The 22,534-nt window shown below is 50.0% G+C and overlaps 1 protein-coding gene across 1 annotated transcript in view; it reads right to left on the reverse strand.

Moving 5' to 3' along the window:
- Positions 1–22,534, reverse strand: part of Rdgc (retinal degeneration C) — a 202,863-nt gene that overhangs the window by 48,444 nt on the left and 131,885 nt on the right. The window contains exons 2-3 of the mRNA XM_077702291.1: positions 22,274–22,401; positions 393–489 (exon numbers count right to left, since the gene is read on the reverse strand). Of these exons, the coding sequence (XP_077558417.1) occupies positions 393–489; positions 22,274–22,401 (225 nt within the window). The remainder of the gene's footprint in view (positions 1–392; positions 490–22,273; positions 22,402–22,534) is intronic.

The following is a 22,534-nucleotide window of genomic DNA, read 5'->3' on the forward strand; positions in this document are numbered from 1 at the left end:
TCACAAGAACTCGTACACTTTCACACTTTAATCCTGTGTCCGTCTCTGTTATGATAACAAGCGCAACTTACCTTCAAAAGCATGTTACACCAACTAGCCCGACATCAAGCTTTACTAAACTTCATTGTGCACCGCGCCATGCACATTCGTGGTACAGGCTCGCCGACCGATGCAGCCCACGGCCCGCACCTCCACCACCTGCCACTCCAACGCTACTGCTTTCAAAGGCAGCTTGCAGCGAAACCAGCAAAGACACTGGAATTTCTGTCAGCATTTACCGTTGCTCGAAGTTACCGCTTTGCCGGTTAGCATGCACCTGACATTTAGCCTTGCCCAAGTGACACTGAAGTACGTACTAAGCATCCTCTGCGTCTTCGTGCAAGGATACTCACCCCTGAGAGACTGCGCCGGACTGTTCGATATGGCTGCCGCGACTGATGGCTTCACGTTGGACAGGTGCGTCAGGAGGTCGTGGAAAAAATTGTGAAGCTGCACAGAGGAAAGGGCGTCACAAGTCAAAAGCAATTTTCGGTGGCACAGAAACAGCACGAGAAGCTGGATCATGTTTTGTTCCTCTAAAGTTCATAAATTTGTTTTTCCTGTTTTCCCTTCATTTTTTCTTGTCGGGAAACAAGACGTCGTTAACGGAGGCGGCCAAGTGCCACCCGCATGCGGACTACGATGATGATGATGATGTTTAGCTGCTTCCCGTTTGTCACAAAAACGAGGTAGTGTAGCACAATTGCTTCAGTTGTAACGCCTGTGTACATCCACCTCGCCTTCAAAAAAAAAAAAAAAAAGGTGCACCCTTTGTGGTTCTTTTGTGCTAGTTTCACTTCCTTTGTTGGCAGGCCTTTCTGGATTTTTCTCTGCTTTTTTTTTCACCAGCATTGTAGCCTCTTTATTACGAACCTCTACAATGCTGTCCACATGTTAAAGTTACAGCGCAATAAAAACACACGCAAGGACAGGTAAGGGAGATACGCAGCGCTGCTTATGTCCCTTACGCAACGTCAACCTTACTAAGTGCTGTAAGACATTAATCGACCAGATTTGGGGGAAATCCCCAAGGTGGAGGTTATCCTTTTTAGCTTTCCTTTGTAGCCGTTTGGCTGCACTCAGGTGGATGCCAAACTTTCCTTTCTGTAAGACATACGCAACATCAACCTTACTAAGTGCTGTCCTATTCACTTTTTCGTTCAGCTTACCGCGGGGGGCTTGCGGAAGCTGGATGCCTCTCCCCTTGAGGACTGGTCGGATACCTTTTCACCACGATATAATACGTAGCATGGTTTCACGCTTCCTTCCGCAACGTATCTTCCTGTACCTGCTGGCGGATACGCGTATATTTGTGCGCAAGCTACCCGCCCGGGCTTCAAAAAGCAGTGCGCTCCCTTCAGTACTACCAAAGAACTTTTCTCTCGGGGGGTCTCGCTTCCCGATTCCGTAGATATTCAAAGATTTCTTTGCTTGCATCTTTTTTTTCCCCAGTTTGTTGTCCCCCATTGTCTCACTTTTTTTTATTGCCTTGAACGTTTACACCGCGCTTCCAGGTTTCATGTACTCCGTCCAAAGCCTTCTGGTTGCTTTTCTCCCACACGTGTCCACGCGTTTCACGTAAAGCCATTTGGCTGCCCATTCCTGCTAATCTAAGTTTCTAAACCGTTCTTCAAATGATATTTTACTCTGCGCTTCTCTCATTTCAAAGTAAGCCCATCCAATGTCACCCTGCAAAGCCTCATTGTTTGCATAACATTTCAATCACCCCACCTGTGCCGCCTTTCGGTTCAGTTCTAACCTTGATTCCATATTTGATTTGACACAGTACTGCGTGAGCTGCTTCCACCTAGCGGGAAGTGTAAGAGGCAAGAACAGTAAAAGGAACAACCAGCTCGGTGGCCTGGGCGCTTCCGCTAGCACTCTCACACATCCGTGCCGCTCTTCGTCCCATGTGAGCACGCTGGTAGGGAGAAAGACGCTTGCACCTGCTTCTACTTTCATAAACATGTCAACCACCCTTGTTCACCAAGGCAGATCATAACCGAAATCGAAATTGAAATAAAGCCTGTCGCATGAAGCAGTGACGCTGCTGTTCTGGTAATGGTTCGAGTCGCTTAAAGGAATTTGTTCTGAAAAGGGAAGCACCCTCCGTCGACGCTATGGAGCACGTAGGGTCCCGCACAGTTCGAGTGATCGAATGCCGCAAGTGTTTGTAAATGTAATCAATATTAACGGAGTTTCCTATGTGTATTTGAAATTTAAGAAAAGAGCCGCTGGTGCTCTTTCACGGTAGGTGCCTAACCAACACTATCGTTCCTAAAAAAAATCTGCCGTCAAGCCATGGTGTGAGTACGGCCGGACAGCGAAGCCAAACAAGGCTTTGTCTATGTGCAAAAACTTTCGTTTTGTAAACTTTCGCAGTATACGGCAAGAGAGAAAAAGAGCTGCAAAGGGACGGTTGCACGCTTGCGCGGGCACTGTGTCGCTGAAGCGCCCAGATAAACCTGCTGCTGCTGAGCGCGACGTGCGGGAAAGTTAAGGGGGGCAAGGGAAGAGCGCGATACGATCCCACCTGACCGTTTCCCTCATCGGGAATTCACAGGCTGCGTCGGCGCATGCATTGTGAATGCTCGGGCCATGCCACAGCCATCATGCGAACGAACCCCACCACGCCGCTTCCATTATACACGCCGAGATCAGCAACGACGCAAGCGAGGCACGAACACCGCTGGGCGTTTAGCAAAAAGGGGAGAGAACAAAAGGAGAAACTCGGGGGTATGAAATTAGCGGGAGCGGAGCCGGGCTGGGCGAAAACGAACGTGCGCACACCTGTGTTTTGCTCCCGGAAGAAAAGACAACCAACCAGAGGGCTCGCACCTGCAGGGCCTGCGGCGTTTCCCCAGAGTCCCGTGAGCAGGCATTACAATGCCACAGCGTGTCCCGAACAATGATCCACACCGGACGCGTATGTATTATTAGGGAAGCGTAAGTGTATTTGCGTTGTTGATGGCGCGGCAACAGAGACGCCGGCACTGTCCGCGCGCATTTTACCGCTGGCGTGACACACTTTATGATTCATGTAAGGGGCGTGTGCAAAATGTGAACAGGCTCCACGATGCAGTGGTCTGCGCGAGACAGCGTAATGAAGAGTTCGGCTGCTCCCATAATTTGGCGTACTTGCGACGTGTACCAATGATGCCACCTTCGCGCAGTGCGCTCGCAGCTGTGGCCTTCACTACAGACGTCGGCGCTCCACCAATGCTGGGAAGCGTAGCGCACGCAGCCACTTCGGCGGTTTTCTTTCCGCAAGGTAAGCTACTAATAAAATAGGGATTCTACGCGCCGAAGCTCTCGCTGGGCTACGAGGCGCGCCGTAGTGGAGGCATGCGGGCTAATACTTACGATGCTTGGGGTCTCTAATGTGGACACGTCGGCATTTTAACATCAAAGTGTTTTATTCCGGGATTCACTAAGATTTCACTTACGTCATATCCGTCACGGAAGTGACGCCAGGACAACGAAGCAAGCGGCCTGTAAAGGGTGCACCCCTGCACACAGGGTCTTCTTGCTAGGCAGCAACCTTTAGTACTAAAAAGTATGTTATCCTTAGGGTTGTTCGTTTTCGGCTTTTATATTTTAGCACGAAAGTTTTTTTATGTCGTAATACCCCAAGATTTCATCGATGTCATATCCGTCACGAAATGACGTCAGTACACCTTTTCTAAAGCGACCCGCCAGCAGGACATTGCTCGCCAATCACACCCACGAGACACCGCCGACCCGCAAATCATGCTCAGCTGCAGATTTCGCTGCACATTTCACTTTCGTGTTTTACTAATTCCTATGACAGAGGAATCAACCAACGTTTTTTGTTGAAATGACGAAAGCCATTCTTAGTGTTGATGACAAGAGGCCAAAATTCTCGTATTTGTCAACGAAGATTTACACACACCCGCCGCGGTGGCTCAGTGGCTAAGGCGTTGCGCTGCTGAGCACGAGGTCGCGGGTTCGATTCCCGGCCGCGGCGGCCGCTTTTCTGATGGAGGCGAAAAGCAAAAACGCCCGTGTGTACGAGATTTCGGCGCACGTTAAAGATCCCCAGGTGGTCAAAATTAATCCGGAGCCCTCCACTACGGCGCGCCTCATCGCCTGCGTTGCGTCGGCGCGTTAAACCCCACAATCAATCAATCAAGATTTACACACACACACACACACACACACACACACACACACACACACACACACACACACACACACACACACACACACACACACACACACACACTTTCTCTCTCTCTCTCTTGGATGAGGAGGGAGAGGGCGCGTGCTCACCGAGGGAGCCATGCTATGCATATACACGGGGCAAAGGGGGATGAGGAAAGTCCCGATCGTCGCTGCTTCCGACGGAGGCAGAACTAGCTTTCAATTCGCCGCTCGAGTGGAAGCCGTACAGGTGCTGCCAAATGTAACTGAACACAGTTTATTTATTTATTTATTTACACAGTACCCACAGCGCCTGAGGCATTACAGTGGGGGGGGGGGGTAGTACAACTTAGATCAGAAAAATATATCAGAAAAATTTAGAAAAAAAAGTACAACTTAGATCAGAAAAATTTCGCAAAAACACAGGAATCTTGCCTATTGGAGGTGACCTGGCTCCATTCGTGAGCATAAAAGGGGCCCTAAATATGGTGACGAAGGTTATGAGGCTTGGAGCTTTCCCCTTTCATCGCAACTCAAAGCGCTGTGGATGCTGCAAGCTGATAAGCTTGAGCGAAACAACCTAGAGATACTTGCAAGGGCGCTTGGGCTCCGAGGTACACGCAGCCATTGGCTTCGCTCCGCGGATCGTCTGTCTTTTTATTTTTAGCAGCCGGTGCGCATGCTCCGCCTACTACTGACTGCGTGGCACTGCTTTTCGCGTCAGCCGTGCTAGCGATGGCACGTCAGCTCTAGCATAGGGGTAACCAGCGTTTGAAGCCCAGATAGGAGGGCTCCAGAAACAACATGCTCGCTTACGACAATAATTGAAGATTTACATCTACGATAGCGGCCCCCTTGCGTTTCTTGCATGCGGTGCTGTCGCGGAGAAGTCTCTCCGAGGTCGGGTCGCGCAAAAAGACTTAGCATCGCCGAAGTTATTCGTTCACCGCTTTATAAAGCCGCGCCGACGCCGATCCCCTGCACAATCTTTCACCGCACTATTATCCCATTTCACGCATTCTTAAACTTATTTCCAGTAATAGCCCGGATCTGCCGATTCGGACGCGATCTATACCCACCGTGAAGGCAGATGGTTGCCGCGGTCGCGTGCATGGCATTTCTACCTGCAGAAGTCGCTCCGTGTTTGTCAGCGTTATTCATATCTTGTAAACGACGGGCTATATCAACAAACGTAGCAAAGCTTGTGTGACGGATGGCAACGATCGACATTTGTCCCTACGAAGGTACGCCGTGCCGGGGTGCCGCTTCCGTAGACACCGCGCGAGCCGCCGGAACCACCCGCGGCTTCCTCCAGAGTCGGAAACGCTGATTGGCTATACAGCATTTGATGAAACCCGCCAAAAGCGGAGCCGTATTCATCAGCGCCAGATGCGTTATTGAGGCGATGTCAGAGGCAAAAAACTACGCCAAAAGTCCGCTGAATGGTGGCAAGACTTTACAAGAAAAGAACGCTTATCTAGCGATAGCGCGCTTGAAATAGCGACCCATTTAAGGTCTCTATAAGGGAGTCTTCTCAAATAGAAAAAAAGAAACTTTGTGTATATCTGTAGTGGCTGCCATAAGGCCGACTGGCGCTTTGAGAGGCGCATTTGCAACTCTGGACACTACGTAAAATACAAAACAAGGATTACGTAACTATCATGAATTGCGATATCTAAAGCGGGCTGGAACCGTAATATTTCATGACGGTTACAAGATGGCATATAGATGCGAGAATTATAGCGCACATTTGTAGAAGGTGTGTTATTTAAACAATATGGCATTTGCCACGACCACAGTACAAACAATATAGCACAAAACAGCATCACCCGCACATTGTCATGCTTCGGCCACAGCTTGTTCCCGAGTCGTGCACTGTGCGGGTCCGTCGCATTCGGGCAGCCTCGTTGTTGACGTACAGTCTCGTTTTCCGGCCGCTGAATGTGTTACACACTGCGTTTTGGTAGGAACCGGAGCTGCGCGTTCGTAGCTAAGGACCACTTCGCGAACGTAAATTTTAAAACCAGTTTATCTGTCTCGTGGAAATTGCAATGTATTCTTATGGATAAGGAAACGCGGACCAGTTTGCGCTCACGGCTTCGTCGGACGTACGCCACCCACTTCAGCACTGCTATGCGGGTTATATATAACGGAAAGTTTCGAGCCCCCTGTGCCACTCTTTTTTTTTTTTTTTGCGTACAGCGAAAAACTCGCTGCGTCCATGCCGCGGCACGGAGCTGGGCGGGCGAGTCTGCATCAGGGAAGGCGAGAACTGTCGGCAAACAACAAACGCCGTGGCTCGGATTTTGCGCAAGTGTCTCGGTAAATCCTGCCGTCGTTCGAGTTCCCACACCTCCTCGCGAACGAACCAATTTACTCTCAGGGGAGGAGCGCGTGGGTCTGTAGAGCGACTAGAGACATCGCAAACTGCTATCAGTAAACAGCAGAGAGGCTTTTCCGCACAACTTCGCTGCATGTCGGCAAAGCCACTTCTGCGAAGGGCTTTCGGAAGTCCACGGTTGTCGACAAACACACACCTGCCCTCGTCCTGACGCGCTGCAAATTGAATTTTCTCTAAGAAATCAGCTACCTGCTCCCGGAAAAGGTCAAACTGCGGTGTAAAGGGCTCCTGTCACAGATGACAGGGCTCAAAGCTATTTTTCTGGTCCAGCAAATGCGGTCGCATGCAAATGTGTACGCATCTCTCTCGGTTCCGCATCAATACTTCCGAATGCCGGTTTTCCCGCTACTATTTTTAAGCTTAGTGCCGACAGCGCGAAGGCGCGTCGTCGTTTAAGGCAAACACCAGCTGCGAACGGCACCAGCTAATGAAACGCTTTGGGCGTGTTTAGGCGGTTTGCTCTCAGAGTGGTATACCGCACCCGGGCAGAGTCTGGGCAGTCACAGAGCCCTTCTCCAATCGGGAAAAGACGGTACTACCTGGGTTTAGCGTTCTCTTTTATAGCGAAGCCGCTCACGCCTATTCCTTGTATGCCTGCCCCGCACGCGCTCCCACGCATGATAGGGCACCCGAGCCGGTACACGTACGCGAACAGAACCCTTTCGCAAGCAGAAACCGGGGTAGGGAGAGAGAGTGCGGCGTCGGCGCTCGGTGGCGCATTAGAGCCTCGGACAGGGTGAGAGGGAAGGAAGGAAGGAAGAATGTAGAAGAAAGGCAGGAAATTTAACCTGGCTAGAGCCTAGTTTGCTATCCTGCACGTGGGAAAGGGGAAATGGGCAAAAAAGAGAGAGGAAAAAAAGAGGAAAAGTTGGACCAGACACGTATGCCCAGCACTGAGGCACTGACAGTGATTGACACTGGAGGCTCTCAGTCTATAGCCTAGTGTTCAAGTTCGTCGCCCGTAGAAAACGTAATAGTTCTTTAGTCGCCTTCTGAGCGGGTGACTGAGAGGGCCAGTGGCACAGAATCTTCTCCTCCGAAAATGGCCGCCGAGAGTCCAGGTTCCTCAGCGCTGACGACAGCTTTTTTCTTTCAGCCGAGTAGCGTGGGCACTTGCATAAAACATGGCGAATCGTCTCCGATGTGCCGCACGGAGTCGCACGGTAGCAGCTGAGCGCTGGACAGTGTGACGCAGATGTTCGGCGCCGACGCGTCACTATTCCCCTCTAGGTGGCGTTGATTAGACCCGCGGTCGGAGAGGAAAAGAGAACTGGTATGAAACCGGAGGTACTGAAGGAAAAATGGGATAGCTAGCGGAAGAAAAAACTAGAAGTGCAGAAAATGGTGCAAGCAAAAACAAAACAAAAAAGCGAACAATAGGTGGCCGAATTACGAATGAAGGACAAAAGCACATCTAAGAAGATTTAAAACCATTTAAAATCACTAAGGGTAAAAAACGATATGGATAAAAAAACCCCCGGCCATCTCCACTAATGTGAAACCTGGGGAGGGGCGAAGTATGCAGGGTATAAGTTTATTCTTCGCGTCTTGGCGTTTTTGCCAACGGAGATGAAACCCTCTGGGGGCAGAGGTATACAGCTTTGTTGTAAAGATCTCGTGTCTTTGAAGCACGAACCGTTCTAGAGCGAGGCGTAGACGAGTTTTCCCTGTGTTTTAGTAGCGTGACTACATGAGACGACGCTTACGACGACGACATGAGACGCCGACAGCGCCAGCCCCTAAGGGGCTTCGCCCCTAAAAAATCCCGGGCCAGCTCCGCTAACGTGAAACCTGGGTAGGGGCGAAACATGCAGTGTGTAAGCGTATTCTTCACTCCTTGGCGTTTTTGCCAACGGAGATGAAACCGCTGCGGGGACAGCTATACAGCTTTGCTGTAAAAGTCTCGTGTCTTTGAAGCACGAGGCGATCTAGCGCGAGGCGTAGACGAGTGTCTCAGTGTCTTTTTAGTACTCGTTACGAAGCGTTCCAGCGCGAGGTGTAAACGAGTGTCTCGGTGTTTTATTGCCGTGACTACATAAGACCACGGCTATGACAACGACATAAGACGCCAAAAGCCCGAAATCCTAAGGGGCTTCACCCCTGAAAGAAACCAGGAGCATCCAGCGGCTGATATGAGTGCGATATGAGTTGCGTCAGGTGTTGCATTCTTGCTGCGCACGTTATTCGCGCGACACGCCGGTGGAGCTGGGATACTCCCCGTGTCACAAAAAGAACGAATTTCTTTCTAACTAATTAAAGGACCCCCCGCTGTGTTAACACTACTTTTCCTTTCTGTTGGGGTGGGGAAAGGGGGGGGGGGGGGGGGGCGTGTCAACCTCTATTGCACTTTGGTGACAGCACGCACCCATAGAGGAAACAGAAGCCCCCTCGATTCTTGGCATCGCAATGACACCCCGGCAAGCCTCCTTTTTGTCTGCAATGCCGGACGGCTGATGCTTGCAGCGCTGTCCTGAATGGGCACACTCGTGCCCGAGCACAGGTGCGCTCCACGGCCGGAACCGGCGACCGATATGACAGCGACGCGCAGCCGTATGTCTGCACGCGGGCGTGGCTAGCAAGTTTTATGGCCGTCTGCGGCGCTATTCTCTCTCGGGAAGCCTTCGAGGCGCACGTTCCCCTCGAGGCGCGCGTTTCGATCTGGGCACTGCGAACACGGCCCGCAGCAGCCTCCTCGCGGGCACGAGTCGGCGCGTGCAGCCGCCCAGCTGCGCCGATTCTCACGCGCCGATTCTCCCGAATCGCGCGCGCAGCTGCAAAGTACAAACTGACTGTAACGAACACGCCGAGCGCGTGCCTCGAAGCCTCGTGGCGCAACGGACGAAACTTCGATGGCCGGGCGCCCAAGTACGCGGCACGCGTTGCCCCTGGCACTTAAGGAGGTTGTATTAAAGTTTTTATACAACCTCCTTGCGGGCGCTGCGGTGCCCATTTCGGCCCGCGTGCCCCGCTTGAACAGCCGGTGTGCGAGTAGGGAGAAGCGATAGATGGCTGCAGAATATTTAAACTTTCTATTTGGACTTCGTTAACAGGCGCTCGCGCGTAAAAACATTTTGTTGTAAATAATTTCGTACATAGCGCCTAATTTCGCGATTTGAGCAGTCGTTCTGGAATGCCATGCCCTTCGTTCTTCGCAGCACCTGCTCTTTTGCGGGAGAACTCGATCGTGCACTTTCCTTAGCGCGGTGTGCCTCTCCTTTCCCGATGTTTCGGCCTCTAAAACGACCGGTAGGAGAAGCACAGTGAACTAGACACCTTCGTACGAATTTCTCGCCCCTGCTCTTCCACAGCGTATACTATTCGTTTGCACAGAACGTGGCCATTATTTCAAAGGGTGAAACACTTCAGCTCTCCAATGTGCAACAACGAACAAAAAAAAAAAAAAAAACGTTGTCGTTATCGTTGTAGTAGTTGTTGTGGGGTGTTGAAAATGGCCGCCGATGCACACACACACACACACACACACACACACACACACACACACACACACACACACACACACACACACACACACACACGCACACACACACACACACGCACACACACGCACGCACACATAGGCGCGCGCGCACACACGCGAACGCACACGCACGCACGCACGCACAAAACAAAAAAAAAACTGGTTGATTCCTCTGTCATAGGAATCGGTAAAACAAGAAAGTGAAATGTGCAGCGAAATCTGAAGCTGAGCATGATTTGCGGGTCGGCGGCTGTCTTGTGGCTGTGCTTGGCGAGCGACGTCCTGCTGGCGGGTCGCTTCGGCAAAGGTGCACTGGTCACGGAAATGACGACAGTGAAACCTTGGTGTATCCCGGCATACAACACTTTAGTGTTAAAATATAAAACCCTAAAACGAACAGCCCGAAGTATAACGTACTCTTTAGTAATAAAGTTTACTTCCCCGCAAGAAGACCCTGTGTGCAGGGGTGCATCCTTTACAGGCCGCTTTTTTCGTTGTACTGGCGTCATTTCCGTGACGGATATGACGTCAGTGAAATGTTGGTGTATCCCGGAATAACACACTTTCGTGTTAAAATAAGCCCAGTGCGTGCCGTATGACAGGTGAACGTGACAGCTCGTGGGTAGAAAAGGTGAATCCCAGCGGCGCAGAGCTCTGATTCTGGTGAAACTGTGGCGCAAAGCATCAACAAAAATACAAAGAAGCGATAGCGTAAAAAGAGACGCAAATACGATTTAGCAGTAAAGAAGTTCTTGATAAGTATCGACAAACGTTTGCCATCGAAGCACGTAAGCAGACGGAAGTACCCCTCAGAATTTTCAGCAGCTTCGCGTCCAGCAATACAAGCGACCGTTACTATGTTTGCAAAGTAATTCTTCGCGGGGATGTTGAGTCAAACCCTAGCGCTACCACAGCTGACGTTCTGGACATAGAGTTTCTTAGTAAGTATACTAGAGAGGAAACTGCGCCCCGTAAGCCATGTCGTCATGGGGGTTCATGGGAAGACCCCCTTTTTGGCTTGGGCTTGACATGACAATTGGATTCTTAAGCGGTTTTTGGGATTAGCTTTCTTCACCATGCATTAACACGTTTACGAGCTACAAGGAAGCCGAAATCCTCCCGTTTCTGTGGTAGCCGTGTTCAGTGAAACAGCAAGCAATGCGTGATCGCACCTGACGTTGCTCACGCCGCAGTCGAAGGACGTATGACTGAGCGGATAATATGCCGCCGCGAAATTTGTAGCCAACGAAAAGAAGAAAAAAGACGTACTTGGACGAGGTCAAGATAAGGCAGATACGGGCGCTTGTATGCGTCCTATCTTGTCATCGTCCACGACTGTTTAACACCACGTTTTCATTTTTCTTGTTAAACTAGCTGGCGGTCGCGGTGCACCGGTTCAACACGAAGGCAACGTTTTCATAGGCACGCTCAAAAAACTTTTGAAACTCTTAGAACAACTTACTATTTGAAATAATGGTAAAATTAATAAAATCACAGTATCTAATGAGTTACCCCCCGAATATTAACATTTTTTGTAACTACAACCTTGGCCTGCGGAATAGCAGGCACAACCATTCCGGCAAAAATACTCTTTACTTTTTTTTTCCTTAGTTTTAAAACAGCCTGTTTTTATTTTCCACTCACATAATTGCACACTATTCTTCGCGTTTTTGTGGCACTTTGTTTACATTTGCGCTCACTAAAACGTTTCAATCCAAGCCAATGATGAAACTAAGGCGAGCGCGATGTGTAATGGCGGTCCATGACGACACAGACGACCTTGATGTGAGCCGCATAGACGCTAGCGCCAGATTCCTCTCTAGTGTATACTGTAAGAAACTCTATGGTTCTGGACGGTCAAAAGGTCATTCTTGCATGCATTGACGAGATTAAAGCTCAACAAGCTGCGATGAAAACTACGTTGTAAGCCCTTTGCTCAAAAGCTAATGAAGTTGAGAAGCTTCTGCAGGGCCTGTTTTTTTCAACGTCCCCATTTGAAGGTGCAAATCCAGTCTAACATCCCTTGAATCCTCTGTTGCACTCGAGTCTGAAAAACTAATTGACATTGAAGACCGAATCCGCCAGTCAAACTAACTTGTGTATCGTCTCTCAGAAGAAAAGGTGAAACGGGAGAGTTATGAAAAAGTAAGGTGCTGGATGATGTGTTCAAAAAGAAAAAAAAAAAGTTAAGGTATAGTGCCACTCGACTGGTAGGATTTACGGACTTGGGAAACGGTTAGGAATCACCCGGTCATCCTATTCCTGCGGGATTATAACGAAAAACAGGTCATTTTGAAAATTGCAAAAAAAAAAAAAAAAAAGCACGAAGGCAGCGACATATTCATTTCAAATGATTTCTCTAGACTTACACTCCAAAGGCGCAAACTGTTGCGGGATTGTGCGAAGGTTGACAAAGAGTGGAAAGAAGGTCTATCTCGGCAACGAAAAGCTGTGCATCGAACGGCACTTAAAGGGACACTGAAGTGATATGTAAACATTGGGGGATTACTTGCACAAATTGTAGTCCGGAGTCCCCAGGCCATGTTACGACCACTCTGGGCGCGTTTACGCGATTTTATTTAGTATACAATTTAATTCAAAAATGCTATCCTCCTCTCTTTACGCTCGCCCATTTTCTGCGGCGTTTTCGTGTGACGTCGCGAGGAGCCGAGCTCGCAATTGGCTGCGCTACTGCACGGCTCCCCGGCCTTCAGACAGAGTCAGTCGGCCCAGCGTTTCTTCCGCCGGCCGCCGACGGGTCGTCGCAATTCGTTCGCTCAGCTGAAACGAAGCCAGGACACGTTTGTGAATGGAAGAATGGGCATTTGTTTACTTGGTTAGTTTGTACACTGTATCTAGCTCCAAGTCAAGGTCGCTTCACACAAGCGCTGCACAAGCGCACATGCGACGCTTCGCTGGCTGGTACGCCAGTAGGAAAATATAAGGCCTCTTGAAGGCGGGAGAAGAGTCAGCGAAGTCAATATAGGTACTAAGGAAATAAAATCAACTGATATTTTTACCGTACAGCGTAAAAATAGGGTGCGGGAAGCACTTTTTTGCGCTGGGCGAACAAGCACAGCGGTCAGCAGCACGACTACGCATCTGCGAACGCTTTTCCGTCTACGAAATGCAATTGCTAGACGTGAGCTATTGTGGAAACTCGGGGGACGCTTACTGCACGAGCGCAATACAACAAATAGTCACCTAAGCTGCTTGAAATACTAAAAAAAATAAAAGTGTAAACTTGTTGTACAATATATACCTTATATTACCAAGGTCGGGGGAGCCCGTCCCGTGGCCGGGTGGTCTTGGGCGCTAGGTATGTTGCCGCAAGTGTTTTGCAAGTGACGAGTTCGAGTCCCCACGGGTACGTGCTTTTTTTTTGTAAGTTAACTTATTCGTTTTCTGACGATGTTTTCTACATTGAGTTCACCTTTTCTTGGGCCGCAACGTTCATGGCTCCACGAACTAGTTCACAGAACGCGCGCAGGCTGGCACTGGCGCGCTAGCGAGTTCTCGTTGGCGTGCTGTTGCCATAAGCACCGACTGCTTGCGGGCAGTGGGCACAGGCCAGAATGAACAGACTCTTGGCCTGGTGCGAACACGCTTTTTACGGTACAGGCATGAGTGAGGCAAGCTCCAAATATGGGGGAAAAGCGCATGACATTTGGGCGTCTGCGGGTACGCGGAGGGCGTCCATGCACTGCGTAGGCCTCGGCTAGTGAATGCTACGATTCCAAGCCGTCCTGGGAGGCTTATCTTTATGCATTTTTACAGCTGACAACATGGCAGAAGCGCAGTACGATGATTACTGAGTTATTGAGGATGCCCATCCAACAACGTCACCGGTTGTGTTTTACAGAACCGAAACCGAAACCAAAACTTGTTTGGTTGCTCACCTTGGACATCGTCCAATCACGGTGCCCGCTCCTCCCAACGTCACAGCTGTAGTTGGTGCGGCCACCGCAAACCGCGCATGGTAGTTTTTCTTCTTTCGCGCTTTGTAAAATAATTACCGATTTGTCAACCGGATAAACGATGAAAAGTGTGCTAATTTGAGCCAGTCTACGCAGTGCAAGCAAAAACGGGAGCTTGACAAATTCACTTCAGTGTCCCTTTAAGACTGAGATTCAGACGACACTTACAGACTACCGATCCCGTGCGTGAGCACAGCTCCGCAGAATTTATGACAATGCCCTCTCCCCTCACAACACTTTTTGCGTTTCCTGAATATCAATGCAAAAAGAATCATTAACAAAACCACGGAGCTTGAGAGTATTTAACTAACCCACGACCCCCATGTAACTATCGTAACGGAAACATGGCTTCACAGGGACATCTCCGATGAAGATCTAGTGCCGACTTCCAACAAGGTTTTTCGAAGAGACCGGCCGTCGCATGGCGGGGGCGTAGCCATTATCTTAAAGAAGGAAATACCGGTTGTCCTACTTGATCAAATTGAGGATCAAGAAAGCCTCTGCCTTCCGATACATTATTTTGGTAATAAGCTCATTATTTTCGCTATGTATCAAGCTCCCTCTTCAAACCCGGATTTCTTGCATAAACTTTATGAATACGCTATGAAGTTATCAAAAATCGCTTGTTAATCGCCGGTGATTTTAATTTGCCTAGAATTAATTAGTCAAAATTATCATCCTCCTTTCGTAATGATGCCAGCATGTAATCTCTCCCTGCCTTTCCTCCTGCTTTTGAAATGGTGCTAGCATGTAATCTCGCCCAAGCCGTGAATACCGCTACCCGTGAAATGGTAAGCACGTCTCCATTTTATATCTAGTCTTCCATTCCAGATCCTTAATGATGCATGCGCTTCGGTCGAGGACGGTTTATCTGACCGCAAACTTGTGCGTTTTACGTGCCGTCTAAACAGTCAGTGCTCCACGATCAAAGAAAAAGAGAAATTAGTCAAAGACTTTTCCCGCGCAAACGACGAATCGGTGCTCGATTACCTTGATCTGGCTTTTGATTTTTTTTGTAGAAATGATGTTATTATATGTGGGACACGTTTAAGTCCATTTGCATTTCTCCCTTAAAATTTTGGTCCAAGCAAAAAGAAAAATGTTCAGAAGGTCTAACCTTGGATTAATCGAGAGACTATTCATCTGGCACGAACAATTAGGCGAATGAAGAAACGAGGAACAAATAAAAACCTTCATAACCTAAAGTTCTTGCTTTCTCAGAAAATCCGTGCAAGCCAGAAATTTTATTCCTTCAATACTTATTCCTAGTCTTTAAAAACCAAACCATCTAAATTCTGGTGCCCCTCATCTCGGAAAAACAAAGAAACTATTGACTTCATTAAAATAGGCGAAAGCGTCGTTCGGGACATACTGAAAATCGCAATGAATTCAATGTATACTTCCATTCTGTTTTTTCAAGTTCCCATCCTTATCCCATATCCAGTGTTAACATGGTATATATCATCGCAGAATTAACAACACATGTAGACGTTTTTTCGGTGCTTCTGAACTTAGATTTAAAGTGCTCGCGCGGGTCGAATAACATTCCCAATGCACCCGCCGCGGTGGCTCAGTGGCTAGGGTGTTGCGCTGCTGAGCACGAGGTCGCGGGTTCGATTCCCGGCCGCGGCGGCCGCTTTTCTGATGGAGGCGAAAAGCAAAAACGCCCGTGTGTACGAGATTTTGGCGCACGTTAAAGATCCCCAGGTGGTCAAAATTAATCCGAAGCCCTCCACTACGGCGCGCCTCATCGCCTGCGTTGCGTCGGCGCGTTAAACCCCACAATCAATCAATCAACATTCCTAATGCTTTTCTGCGCCGCTACGCTGAATCATTAACTCCCTTTCTGGTTGCTATGTTTCGTTGATCTTTTTCGACTGGCATTGTCCCTTCAGACTGGCACGTCGCTCGTGTTGTACCATTGTCTAATAAAGGGGGATAACGCAGTGCTTCCAAATTACCGGCCCATATCCCCGATAAGCTCTTCTTGTGGCTCATGGAGCGCATAATGGTAACTACACAGTTTATTTTCTAGATAAGCGCAACACTCTTTCCCCCTCACAGCACGGGTTTTGCAGGGGATTGTCCTGCCCCGCTGAAATTTCCACGATTAATTCCTTTTTTTCTGTGACTGATGCATTAGGTTAAATTGACGTAATATTTTTTTACTTTAATGAAGCTTTCAGCAAAATCTCTCACTCTGGACTGACATTAATGCTAAACAAACTCGGTTTTCCTTGCTCGCTTGTGAAATAGATTATATCACACCTTGAACTGCACGAACAATTTGTTGATTTAAATGACTTTCACTCTGATACCCTCCCCGATATTTCCGGCGTCCCTCAAGGACGCGCATTAGGGCCGCTACTGTTCCTTACTTATAAAAACGATATAGCAATTTGAAACCAGGACGTAAATATTCGCCTATTTGCAGATGACTGCTTGCTGTTCAAAAGTATTATAAATGTTAACGATCAAGTCTCTCTAAATGAATGTCAAGGTGGCGTGCTCACACGGGGAACCTGTGGGACATGGCTCCTAAGCCCCGATAAAACAGTGTTCATGCGTATAACTAACAAAAAGACACAATTAAAAACGCCCGTGTTAGTTTAACAAATAGCTTTAAATACCTTGGTGTGACAATTACTGGCAACCTATCCTGGTCAGCTCATGTCGATAATATTTGCGCTTCGGTTAGAAGGAAGCTGGGAATCTTAAAACATAAACACTCACCACCCAACATCAAATTGTTGGCTTACAACAAATTAATATGATCGCATCTTGAGTACTGTTACGAATGGGCCAGCGCCGCAGTACTTCCCCGCATCACTCCTCGGCTGTGCGGCGAAGCCACTCGTGCTCCTTCGAAAACAGGCGCAATCATGTCGGCAACAAGTAGCGACAAGCCTCGTCAGACGCTTCGCTCTGTGCGCATTCGGCGGCTGCCTGCACGGCTCGTCTCCACGCTCTTCAAGGACACAGAGGCAGGCCCCAGTGATCGCAACGGAGTCCTCCTCTCTCCCCTCTCTCGGACTCAACGTGCCCGAGGCTATGAACAGCTTACGAACTCTGGAAAGAGTGTAGTGCGTGTTCCAGCGTGTTGGCGTTTGACCGTTACCGCTTTCGGGTATAAATAGAGCTCCCAAGCGTTGTAAACCATTCCTGTTAGAGCAGCGAATCGATGTTGTCGCTCTGCTCGAGTCCTGTATTGTAACCTCGCCCGTCGGGGCATTGTTCTTTGGCTTCGGCTCACCTCTCGCTATGAAGTAAACAGTTTACGTTGGCCTATCAGCTCTGGACCCCTTCCCGGCTGCAGTCGGCCTTTGCGGTCGCAACAAACGGTTGGCAGCGGTGGGATGGCAACTTCGTAACACCTGAAGCCAGCGGTGCGAGACCCAACACCACGGACGTCAAGGCGGCTTCGGACTTCGCAGAATTCACGGCGGTCAAGGGTGAGTGCGGGACTTTTCTTCACTGAGTTTTACCAGGCTTCTGAGGATAGCTGGTAGGGCGTGTGTTTTTGTCGCGTGGGTTAATCGCGCAAAACATTTTTGGAGCAGTGGGAAAGCAGTACTCTAGACCGGCCATGAATATGAAAGCGTTGAAAAAACCGCAGTTGTTGGAGCTTGCAAAAGAGCTGCGCTTGGATGTTACGGACGCGCTGAGAAAGCCAGAGCTGATACAGGCTATACTCGCTGTCGGGGCTGACGATGAGGAGCTGTCGGAATGCATTGAGCTGATCAATGGCAGGGAGACCGCGAAACGTCAGGCCGCCGAGGCAGAGGCTGAGGCTGAGCGCCAGCGTGAGGAGTTCGAGTGGCAGAAACAAGAGCAGGAACGCAAGCTCAAGCACGAGGAAAAGATGCGATGGTACGACCTCGATATCGAGCGAATCCGAAGGGAAAGAAAGAAGCTCGAAAGAGAGAGACTCCAACGGGAGAACAAGTACCTAGAGCATGAAATTCAACTCGAGCAGGAAGAAGTGAAGCCCGAGTTAGAATTGTTGCTCGAGAAAGACCTCGTTGTCGTGGATAGAGAAACTGGCCACGGTAACGAAAAGAAAGTAGCAGACGCTCGGGAGCGCGAGTCGGAGGTGACCGTTGCTGCCCCGCAGCGCGTCAAGGTTGCTGAGAGAGATAACGACGGCGCATTAGCTCAGACTGTCGGCAGAGGCGGCAGAGGGCAGTGCGTGTCCACTGAGTGCGATAATGTGTCGGCGTTTGTTTCGGAGATCTCGGCGGAGTGTTCGGACGGTTCAAATTCGCGGGAGGCCTTGGGAACGGCAACGGCTACCGACTTGAACGTGAACACTTCGCGAGATAGCGACGTTTCGCGGGAGTGCGGAAACCATGAGGCTACCGAAAGACAACACGAGTCAGCTGAAACGGAGGTTGTTCCTTCGGACGGTAGCACAGAAACGAGCGATGTGGTGGCAAAGCCTGCAGCCGAGGCAGCGAGCGGTTTGCACAGCTCAGTTGGGAGTCATGACGATCTCGCCACTGAGCAAGCCGTTCTGCCACCAGCTCAGGTAGCTGACCTCGAGCAACAGCCAGCCGAGCTCGTAGAGATTCAGGTGTCGCGGGCGGCTGAGCCGTCTTTTGAGACAGGGCAGCTTGGATCTAGCGTAGCCTTGACAGCCGCAAAACAGAACGAAAACACCCTTCGGTGTTCGCTTGCTGAGGCTGTCGCCGAAAGCGCTAGGGACAACGAGGTAGTGACTGCTCAAAGCTACCAGGTGCCTAATGAGTACGTCGTGCCCTTTTCACTCCAAGCTGATGCTCCCGATGATAGGCCAACATCGGCGGAGCTAGTTGAGGTTGCGGTGTCGACTGCGGCTGAGCGGAAGTCGGGAACCGACCAGCCTAGAGAAGAGAACGTGAACGCGTTCCGGCGTTTGCTTTCCGAACGCGTTCGCGAAAAGGCGAGCAAGAAGGATAGAGGGAAAACTTCCGCGCGTACTTGTGGCGCATGTTTCAATGCGAGCACGCCAAGGGGCAAGGCCATGAGCTCGCATCGCGCCAAGGGAACGCCGCCTCCCAGAAGGAGTGCGCGCCTAACGTATGAACGGTGGAAAATCCCGCTCGCTCCTCCGCGCGCTCGGCCTTTGTCGGAAACAACGGCCGGCGTCATTTCACGCGGTCGCAGCAGCGTTGAGAGAACGACTGCACCTAAAGTGCGGTACAAGAAGGGAAAAACTCGGAGCAATGATGAGAGCTCGAATCGCAGCTCTCAGCGTGAGAAGTGCCCTGTAGACGCCTGACTTTCTCAAGTTCATTGTTTTTCCTGAAGCAGGTTTCGCCCTTTGCGATTACGTTTCTTTTTGTATGGGACATTTCCAATCAAGCGAAATGTCACCTTTCAGGTTTGTCACTTGTCTAAAGTACTGCTGGGCAAAAATATAACTAGAGTAGTTAGTTATTAGCGTATTTTATCGCTACTAAAAGCCTGGTAGATCTTCAGTGTTGATTTGTCTTCGCGCTTGCCGGCGATGCGGTTGTCTTCCTGTGTTGTTCTGTTGCTTGCCTGAGCAAGCCAGAGACGTTCTTGGGGAGCCACTACTCGTCCAGTGACCCGCCCAGTGAAGCTCCAGCACGGTGTCGTACAGCCAAGGCCTGGAGTCGAGCGTCTGCCGAACACTTCACTTCGACAGCATCCCTCCGGACAACGGTTGCAGACCCTTATCCATCGGGATCTCGGACCCCCGGCGGAGAAGCTGTTACGAATGGGCCAGCGCCGCAGTACTTCCCCGCATCACTCCTCGGCTGTGCGGCGAAGCCACTCGTGCTCCTTCGAAAACAGGCGCAATCATGTCGGCAACAAGTAGCGACAAGCCTCGTCAGACGCTTCGCTCTCTGCGCATTCGGCGGCTGCCTGCACGGCTCGTCTCCACGCTCTTCAAGGACACAGAGGCAGGCCCCGGTGATCGCAACGGAGTCCTCCTCTCTCCCCTCTCTCGGACTCAACGTGCCCGAGGCTATGAACAGCTTACGAACTCTGGAAAGAGTGTAGTGCGTGTTCCAGCGTGTTGGCGTTTGACCGTTACCGCTTTCGGGTATAAATAGAGCTCCCAAGCGTTGTAAACCATTCCTGTTAGAGCAGCGAATCGATGTTGTCGCTCTGCTCGAGTCCTGTATTGTAACCTCGCCCGTCGGGGCATTGTTCTTTGGCTTCGGCTCACCTCTCGCTATGAAGTAAACAGTTTACGTTGGCCTATCAGCTCTGGACCCCTTCCCGGCTGCAGTCGGCCTTTGCGGTCGCAACAGTACCCCTCAGTGGTCTGGGACTCGCTTACAAAAAAGATACTTGCAAGCTCGAACAAATTTAAAGACAAGCTGTTCGGTTTATTTATAACCGCTAAAAACACGATTCCCTTACCACAATCATGCAGAACAATAGAATTACAACGCTGGAATTCCGAAGAAGGAGTAATCGATTAAGATTTCTTGGCGATCTTCGGAACTGCAAACATTGCATTGGCCCATCAATATATATGACCTGTCTTTCCTCCCGGCGTACCAGGCAATACCACCCTTTTAATTACCACCATTGTTTGCCCGCACGAAGACTCACAAAATTTTTTTCTCGCGAACAATATCAGATTGGAGCAGTGTCTGTGCCACTGTGTTTACTTCGCCAAATGTGCTTTCATCAATTGATAAGTTTTTTTCACAAGAGGAAATTTCTTGTCTTTGTCGTTTTTTTGCCGATGTTTCTAAGGTCGAGCACGTTTAACTACATTTGCCTGGTATACTATGTTTTTATCTTTCCACTCCTGCTCGGGCCCAATTCTGGCCTGCAGTCTTGTCTAAAAAGAAACGACCACTTCGTCTTGGGCTGGACGTATACAGAACGGACCAACAAGCAAGTGAATCGCGCACGCTACGCGTGCGCGATTCACTTCAGGCAATTTGTAGCCATGTCGGGCCATATTGTCACGAAGCCAAAGATGACGCCGTTGGCTTGAAGGAAAAAAAAATTTATCCGAGCGTACTTGTGCTCCCCTAACAACTCACAGAATACACAGGCGGTGAAGCAGCAGTCAACGAAGTGACGTGCGCAGGCGAGTATCGGCAAATAAAATGCCGCGGCGTCTGCTCTGCGGAAATTTATCGTTGGGCGCGAGTGTTTCTCGAACCGTCGAATTTCATCCAGAACACTGTAGATCAAAGAAGATTATTCTAGGCTGTTGACGTCAGCTCGAAACGCTCTCTCTATTAAACGAGATAAAACGTGCGGCATAAAAATAAATAATGGAACACGCGCTTCACTTGGCACACAGGTAACACAGACCGGCGCAGCCGGGCGGTAAAAACAAAACATAAATAAACAAACCCAATGCATGGTTCGTGGCGATGTATTGGGGGCGACAGCCGTAAATGAAAGGGGTTTCTACGAACGCGGCCGCGTGGCACCGCGCCCAAGCACCAGCGTAACATCGAGGGGCAACAGAGTGGCGTGTGCTTGCAACGGTTATCAATAATTCGCGACGGTCGACGTGGGCTCGAGAGAACTCCTCGCGGAACACCCGATGGTCTGATACCCGGAAAGTATGGTCTGCACTGTAACACTGCACCATGCAAAAATGCACACGAGACCACTGACTGCCTCTATGTCGTCGAACAATGAATGCCCATAATTATTCGTCAGTCCCAAGCAACGCGTCGATGCACCAGGCTTGCGTGGCTTTGCTGCCTGCTCTCGCCACGATGATTAGCCATTTTACCGTGACCGGAAACAAAAACAACAATGAAGAGGAACAACCGTTAGGTTATGTAGAGAGAATATGCTGCATCCCAGAACGTGACGGTTCGTTCGCGTTGCGCACACCTGGGCTGCTCTGGCATAGCTCAGTAATTCGCGCTAGCAGCGTCCGGTTGGGACGAAAGCGAAGTACGGCGCTTATAGAGCTCTACCCTAAAAATCGTCCCATCTGGTGCATTGCCCTGAGCAGTGCAAAGCACGTGTCACCCTGACAAGCCCAAACATGTATGGATTGCTGTCTCGCGCGCCCCGTAAGTTAAAAAGGAAGTTCTCTCTGCACACGGTCCTAGATTTGATTTGGGGAAATCGTCTGCGACGCATGCAGACAGAAGTAGCCTCGGATCTCGTTTTTCGTCCTCCGAGCTTAGGGGTAATCGGGACGACGCTTGGAGGAGCAGGGCTCCGCAATCGTCCGAGTCCGAGACGCGTAGCGGGCCCGGGAGGAAGACTCACCTTAATCTGGTCCTGTTCTCCGGCGTACTCGAGACTCTGGAATATGTTCCACGAACAGCGCTTCCGAATTTCTTGCCGGGCCAGGTAGCGCCGATACCAGCGTTGGATGAGCAGGGCTGCTTTGATAGCTGCGAAGGGGAGGGGGGAAGGGGGAGGAACGAAGGGTTAACGCACGCTCCACGGTGTGATTAGCGTCATCAGGACGGCTTAGTGCGCACTACTTAGCCATGCAGTGTAATTAGAGAAGCCTCTCCTCGGTGC

This window comes from Haemaphysalis longicornis, unplaced genomic scaffold, assembly GCF_048455015.1.
Source record: "Haemaphysalis longicornis isolate Haplotype H1 unplaced genomic scaffold, Haemaphysalis longicornis Haplotype H1 scaffold_3, whole genome shotgun sequence".
Lineage (NCBI taxonomy): Eukaryota > Metazoa > Arthropoda > Arachnida > Ixodida > Ixodidae > Haemaphysalis > Haemaphysalis longicornis.